Source organism: Nelusetta ayraudi, unplaced genomic scaffold (genome assembly GCF_046127955.1).
Source record: "Nelusetta ayraudi isolate G7.1 ecotype Tasmania unplaced genomic scaffold, CSIRO-AGI_Nayr_v1 ptg000032l, whole genome shotgun sequence".
NCBI classification, from domain to species: domain Eukaryota; kingdom Metazoa; phylum Chordata; class Actinopteri; order Tetraodontiformes; family Monacanthidae; genus Nelusetta; species Nelusetta ayraudi.
In genome coordinates, this window is record NW_027466082.1 from 362,610 (window position 1) to 370,618 (window position 8,009).

At 41.1% G+C, this 8,009-nt stretch overlaps 1 protein-coding gene across 1 annotated transcript; it reads left to right on the forward strand.

Moving 5' to 3' along the window:
- The first annotated feature begins 558 nt into the window (after positions 1–558).
- Positions 559–5,757, forward strand: acer1 (alkaline ceramidase 1). The gene is made up of 7 exons (XM_076031240.1): positions 559–652; positions 1,297–1,409; positions 1,540–1,654; positions 1,773–1,911; positions 2,576–2,713; positions 2,810–2,947; positions 3,324–5,757. The coding sequence occupies exons 1-7, from the start codon at positions 646–648 to the stop codon at positions 3,499–3,501; spliced, it is 828 nt and encodes a 275-aa protein (XP_075887355.1). The 5' UTR covers positions 559–645; the 3' UTR covers positions 3,502–5,757.
- Positions 5,758–8,009: the final 2,252 nt, after the last annotated feature.

Here is an 8,009-nt window from a genome sequence, read left to right on the forward strand (position 1 = left end):
GACAGTGGAACTGTTATCGTGTATTATTTTGTAATTGTAAAAGCATTCAGATTTTCTTTTTCACTGAAACAAAGAAATGTATTTTTTATATGTTTTTCTTTTGCATTTGTTTCTGTCATTGTTGTTGTCCATAATGTTGAATGTTCCCTGTTGACGATTTTATGATAATAAAGTAATTTAAAAAAAACAAAAACAAAACAAAACATAAAGTTGGGGTTTGGAGTGGGGGGGGGGGGGGTGATACTGATTGAAACCAGCACAGACCAGGGAACGTGCTTACTGGAAGTGATTTTTGGCGTAATCAAGCAGTTGCAACAATAGTCTACAACCTGAACCAGCAACTTCTGGAGTCTGAGTCAGAATCTGAGTCAATTTTAAACAAAACTTAATAAAAAATAAATTAAAAACAAATAAAAATCCGGTTATTCCAGGCATCCCATTTTCCCGCCTGCCTGAGCCGCGATACTTACACGGCATGCTCGTGGGTGACGTCACGCTCTCGTGCAACAGGATCGGGAGCATTTCGGCGCTCCTCCCCGTAAGAAAAAAAAAAAACAAAAAAAACAGAGAGGCATGCACCTGTCGTCGACTCACCTGGCGCACGCACAGCCGCACTGACGCTCCGCGGACCTGGACGGACGCAACATGGGAGGTAAAAGTCGGCTTGATTCCTCTCAGTGGTCGCTCACAATTTGTGTCTTTTTGTTCGCATTTTCTGTTCTCTGTTAGGATCAGGAAGGCTCTGAGTTGGATGTGTTGCCATTCTTCAGATGACGTTACAACTTGGGGGGGGGGGGGGGGGGGGGGGGGAAGAATCATAGAGACGCCTCTTCCTGAACATGACTGACAGCATTCAACAAATATGCAACAAAGCGTTTTACATGTGTATTGTACTGCGGGGTATATCATCAATCAACAGGGGTGTGATTTGTTGATGTGATATGGTCACTTTATTGAAAATCAGTGTGAATTTAACCCCTAACCTAAACCGATGTCCTGCCCACTCTAACCACTTGATCAGTTTCTTTGTCATTATTTCACATCTTCATTCATTCTAGTTGTTCAAAGCGGTCATTTACATTGAGTTCTCTGATCTCTGAATCGGAGGTGTGATGCCGCATTTGAATGTACATGTAAATCCAACTCTTGGGACGAGGGTGTCATTTGCATGTTCCCACCGACTGACTTACAAAAGGACTTCTCCTTGCTGAGAAACATCATGTTTTGTATGGATCGAGCAATAAACATCCCACAAAGCAATAATTCTCCCCCCCCCCCTTTGTCTGTGTCCGACAGGTCTCTACTCCAGTGAGAAAATAGCAGAAGCGTTTTCCTACGAGAGCTCAGAAATTGACTGGTGCGAGGACAACTACAGACAATGTTCCTACATCGTGGAGTTCTTCAACACTGTACGTTGTGCGTTCCCACATGTCAGAAAGAAAGATTTCTGTAAATGTAATACTTTACCTCGAGGGACATTTCTGTCAATATGATTTATAAACCACTGCACCATGAACCGACCCATTTTGTTCCCCACAGGTGAGCAACCTTATTTTCTTCATCATAGCGCCCATCATGCTCTACCTCCTGCACCCGTATGCCAAAGAAAGGAATCTAGCAATTCACTTGCTCTGGATCATGATGATGTTTGTCGGTCGGTCACTTTCTTTCTTGCATGCATTTCTGCCGAGAAATATGAATGAATAAACATGAGTCGACGTAGGAAACGTAGCGCATCATAAACCGTTCTGAACAACACTTTGTCGTTGCAGGTCTTTTCTCTCTCTACTTCCACATGACACTCAGTTTTGTCGGCCAGATGTTGGATGAGCTGTCTATCCTGTGGGCGCTGGCGGTGGGATATGCTATCTGGTTACCACGCAGGCACTACCCCTCCTTTATTAAAAACAGGTACGACGGCCTGATCGACACAATTGATGAGGCAGCACTGGCTTTTCATCCGTGTCACTCCGTGGTCACTCGCATCTCTTGAGTGTCACCACAGACAGATGACTCAGGGGGAGAAATACTACTACTACAAAAAAATCAAAACCTGGCTAGCGGAGGAGGCTGTGGAGGAGTTTGTAGGTTTGGGAAGACTGTATCCTGGCACAACCTGCGTAAATATTTAACCACGAGGCGGTGGGAAAATTGATTGAATTTTAATGAGACCTGACAACAGTCTCACACCCCTTCTTCCACAATACCTCATCATTTTAATAGGTTGGTTTTGCTCTCCATATTGTTAAGTGTGTTAATAAATTGCTAGATATATAACACACTGACACACTGGAACTGAACTAAATTGTGCTGTGGGATTCCCAAGATTGATATCATCTAATCTATCTCAATCAACTCTAATCTAACATTAATCTAATCTAATCTAATCCAATCCAATCTTTGAACTACTAACTAGTCCGCAGAGAGAGAGATAGAGAGCGAGAGAGATTATTTCAGGTCACGGTGCTTCAATGATAAATTTGTTTTCAAAATAAAGCTACCATTTAAAAAGGCACCATGCATCTATTCTCAATCTGCACCCTCCTCTTCCCTCCTTCTCCCTGGCCCTCCACAGGTCCACTTTTGCCACTCTTGTCATGGTGGTCACAGTCATCTCCACGGCGTCATCGTTTGTCAAGCCTACAGCTAATGCCTACGCTTTGAACTGCTTCAGCATCCACCTGTTTTACATCCTGGCCGTTGAGATGAGATGGTATGAAAATGTTTGTTTGTGGTTGTTGTTGTTTGTTTGCATTTTTTTTTCAAGGCCATTTTATATGAAATGTGCTTTTGTCGCTCTGCTGTGCAGCTGCACTGACCAGAAAGCTCTACGACTGGCCAGGCTGTCGGTGGCTCTGTGGGTGCTCGCCATCTCCTGTTGGGTGAGCGACCGTTTCGGCTGCAGCCTTTGGCAGAGACTCAACTTCAGCTACCTGCACGCTATATGGTAAAAAAAAAACAAAAAACACTTTGTATGCTTTTCTTTATGCTTTTCCTGTTCACTTTACATTCGTATTTCCTTGCTGTTGCTTCCTTTTATTGTCTCTATACTTTGATTATCGGTTCCACAATTTAATCATTAACCAGACACGCCCGTGTACTTGACGTAGAATTTGAACCGTGGCACAAAGAACACACTCTGTATGTCCATTATTACCTCCTGGTTTACTTGCAGCTGGACTCACTTTGTCCGACAATATTGTCATTTCTTAACCACCCGGGAATGATCGGTGTCAGTCAGTCTTTCATTATATCACATCTTTGAGTTGTTTCCTCCGAGGACGCGCTCATGAACTTGGATGTTCTCTTTCTGTATCTTCCAGGCACATTCTTATTGTGATTGCTGTCGCCTATGGCAGCACACTGGTAGCTTACCTGGATGCCAATTACGAGATACCACACGCACTGCCCGAACTGCAGTTCTGGCCCTGCGATAGGTGGGCTGTTGGACTACCTCACATCGTGTTAAAGAGCCCAGTCAAAACACAGAAGCGTTGCTGACGGACGGAAAAGTCAACTTGAACTTTGGCAAAACTCTTTTTTTTTTTTTTCATTTTCAAAACACGACACGAGAGATTTTTTTGAATTATATAGTGTTTAAAAACACAGATGATAAATCCTAATTTGTGAGGCTGAGGGGCCTAAAATTCCAGCAGAAAGGCCTCCAAGGGTAAGCATGTGTGACTCAGGAAATACCTTAATTTATAAACTTATTTACTGAGCTGGGGCTAAATAAATGCTGACCTTTGTCCTAAATATAGCTTTGATCCTTATCACTGTGGATCTTGTACTTGATTGAATAATTTAAGTGCTAACTTGACGTATTGTCAGAAACTTATAGGTAACTACTATATAATACCATATTATACTGTAAGGTGTCTATCTCAGGAGTCTTGTTTGAGTCTTGGATGTCAGAATACCAAAAAGATACTTTTGTGTGACTGGTTCATTTCTGTTAGATTTTATATCATACTTAAGTTCATGCAAAAAAAAAATATTTCAGCAAAGACTGTTCTGTATGTTAAGGAATATTACTCAGAGAGAAATTCATGCATGTAGTCAAAGCTGGTGCCCCGAAACAAGAGGGACAGCCTCACGCCTGGCTGCCAGGTTGGTCTCCTTTTACTTAGCCTCGACTGAGAGACGGAGTGGATCAGTTTGAGCTGTAGAGGGAAGAAAAGGAGGCACCGAGCCAGTGAGAGAGTGGTGACCTTCTGTCCCAGAGCTGAGGCCCGCTAATCTCACATCAAAGTCTGAGCACCACACAGAGACTGGACTGCAATGAGCCGGAGGAGAGAGGTTTTCGATTGGTAGGCAAATAAAAAACGCTGACTAGAACTTGAGACAGGAATAAGACAAATGCAAAAATCTGATGAGTTAGCGTTGGCTCTTTTCACGTGGCCTACATCCCAGAAACATGAGCATCCTAACTTCTAATTATACTTACTTATTTGAATCTCCACCAGATTAGTCATGACAGGGGCTGGAGAAGGAAGGAAGCAAATTCAACTTCACGTGCAAAATTCAACACAAAGGCCGTCATGACAATCTCAACTGTAACTGTTCAGAATACTGATAATGAGGGTGAAATAAGAAAAGGCGTTATATAGATAGAGATGATGAGGGTGTATTTTGTGTACCTCTGTTTTCCATTCTTAAAACATTACCCTCAAGGGACACTCACGTCGGCTCATAAATCACTGAAAAAGTTGCCTGGATGTTCATGCAGCAGTCCAGGAATAAACTTGACTCATAGCCTGCCTCCATGCACCATGTGTTTTTTTTTTTTGTTTTTTTTTACAGCTGAGTAGCAGTTAGCTTGTCTTTAGCATAGTCAGCACAGTTGATTGTTTAAAAAAAAAGAGCGTTGGTAAAACATGTCTCAACATGCAGTGACCCACACGGTATCCAAGGACAGACTGTTGAATCATAAGGATTAAAGCACCAAGGCAGGTTGTTGTTTGTTTTTTTTATTGTTGGCACAAGGTTGAGTTACAGTTAACCAGCAAGCAGGACCTGACCGAGGCAGCTATATGGCACTTTGCTCACAATGGACGACATTGTGCTTGAATCTCTTGCTTCCTTGCTTGCTACCTATTCCTGGGTTACCTGAAGAAATGAGGGAGCAAAGGCTTTCCTTTCCTTTGTTAAGCATTTTGCTGCTTGAACTGGAAGAGAACTCTCACCTGTATGACTGAGAATAACAAACTCAAAGTTCTCTTGTTTACTTGTCTACTGCTGAAGTGTGTAAAAGCGGTATGATTATAGCTTCAACTAATTTGATGTTAGAAATTGGTTTTTTTTGTTGTTTTTTTTGCTTGTTTGTTTGTTTGTCTGTTGATGGACAGAAGTGCTATGACTTTGCCTCTTTCACAGTCGTTCATTTGTAATCTTCAAATGTCACTAGAGGTGCTGCGGACACTCGGTCGCTCTTTTTTTTTTTTTGAAGTGCTTTTTCTCGTCGTTTGTTCTCTATATGTACAGAGAGCTTTTTGGTTTTGGTTATTGTGGGCTATTTCTGTTCCATAAACAGAGTCACTCACATCCCCTTTCTTCCTCATTCAGATGCTAAGCTGAACTTCACCCGGTTGCTTAAATGCACTGAGTTGCTGCCATGTGACAGGCTGATAACTCTTTGTTTTACAAAGCAATTTAACATTTGGTCTAATAAGGCGGTCAGTGAGTGTACGTTTCACTTTATGTACCGCTATTGAAATACGCCTGTGCCGTCCTTCAAAATAAAATAAATGTGGAAAAATATGCTTCGGCTGTCATTTTGCACTTTCTCCAGCAGAGTGTGCTCTTGTGGTGTCCTTGGCATTTTGTATTGAAGGAAGTGAGACACAAGTTGTGTTTCCCATCAGTCAATTCAAGGAATAGTTATGGTGAAAACTGTAAGTGGGAATTTTTTTAATTTTTACGCTGCTTTGTATACCAGTATTATTAATGTGTAACCCAATCAGTCAAATGTCTCAGTAGCAGTACACTGGCCAAGTCACCAGTTCATTGTAGGGCCACATAAAAACACAAGCCAAGAGGTATACCCATTCACACTCTCACACATACCTACAGGCAATTTTAGAGTTTCATATTTGCCTTACATGTATGTTTTTGGACTGTGGGAGGAAGCCAGGGAACCCAGAGAGAACTCAGGACCTATTTGCTGAGAGGCAACAGCATCTTCCAAGATTTGTTTTTGTTTTTTTTTCCTTTGCAAACGTGACCACAAAGGAGGGGCTACTGAAATGTCGACAGGTTGAACCCACTTCAGCTACTGTTGCACTGAGTTTGAACCCAGATTTGCCAAATGCATTGACAAAGAAACTTGAAACCTGCCTTCTGTCACAAGCCAGTAAGCGTGCCAATAGACCTTTTTCTAGTGATTGTTCATAAATAGGTTAGGTGTTGATTTTTCATGCTTATTTTTCATTCCATAAATTTTCTCGCTGTAAAGCACTTCCTTTTTCAAAGTCAAAAACGAGTACTTTCAACTTTCATTGGAGGACACTACATCGCTCATATTGTGCATATGTGCTCGTGTGTGTGTGTGTGTGCGCTGTGTGTGGTTCATATAAATCATGAACCAAACATTTATTGCACTTAAAATTCCTTTGCTCTTAAAAGGACTTACACTACATTATATTACTTGAATGTATCCCCGTCCCCCCCCGTCCCCCCCCCCACCCACCCTTCATGTTGAAAAGGGGGATTTTAAGGTTGATGCCTCAATACAAGGGGAGAACGCTGTGTCTGACAGCCAGGTGGGATTTCTTTTACTGAGACTTGACTGAGAGACGGACTGGATCAGTCTGAGCGGCAGGGGGAAGAAAAGGAGGCACCAAGCCAGTGAGAGAGCGGTGACCTTCCGTCCCAGTGTCGAGGCCCGCTAATCTCACATCAAAGTCTGAGCGCCACCACTTGACTGCAGTGAGACTTGACTCTTTAAAAGAGAAGTCTCCCGTCCAAAAAACACAGTTTTCTTTTCAGGAGGAACATGAAATTGAACCTGCGAGACAGAGGTTGTGGCAATAATGCCTTCCTCTTGGCTTCACGAGCATCAGGAAAAAAACAACAACATTTCCCTCATAAGTAAATACATGTCATATTTACTTTGATTGATTGTCATTTGAACTACAATGAACAAATGGATGACGGTAAAGCTGCTTCTTGGCGTGCGTTCATTTATGCACGGCAAGAAGTTGAAAACAGCAGATTACGCTAAAAACATTTACAAACACCTCTTAATAGTTGATGCATAATCAATATCAAATGTTGGTTACACATGGGGGTAGAGTTGTATTTTACTGCATTCTGATAACGGATGATTATATTTGCATTCAATGAGTCATTGTTTGAGTGGTGAAAAATGTAATTAAAATAATTCTTGCTCACAGGATTTTGTTATGCTAATTTCCATGACTACTAAATAAAGGCATTATTATGTTTACCGACTAAATCACATCCAGGATACTACTCATTAAATCTAAAATGATCAGGGGTACTTAAGTAAAATGTAAAAATGATTTAACCCTAACCCTTTTGCAATTAAGGACACAATACATGTGTTTATATATATTATCTGAAATATGATCCAGTTTATATTTAACTACACAACAGCATAGTTCAAATAGCTCCACTTCAAGCAGCAACAACTAAAGTGTAATATGTCAATTACTTTTAACAGCATTTGTATTCTTTAAAAAAAAAAAAAAAAAAAAAAAACACTTTCAAACACAAAAGTATGTATGCATAAAGCATGTATTTCCAAAGGAAGGAGTATAAAGTACATACACGTGTGCACAATTGTAGGGCGTGAAAGTGAAAAGTCAGAAAAACTTTGTTGCTTCCCACTTCTGAATATTATGAATATCAAACAGGACTGTGAGACTGTGTGCTGTAGTCCTGCTATAATATAGAGATCAATATCTTGATGCAGCGCACTCACAGTCATATCTCATTCATTTCTGAAATCAATAATCGAACCCCGATTAAAATCAATTACAATCATG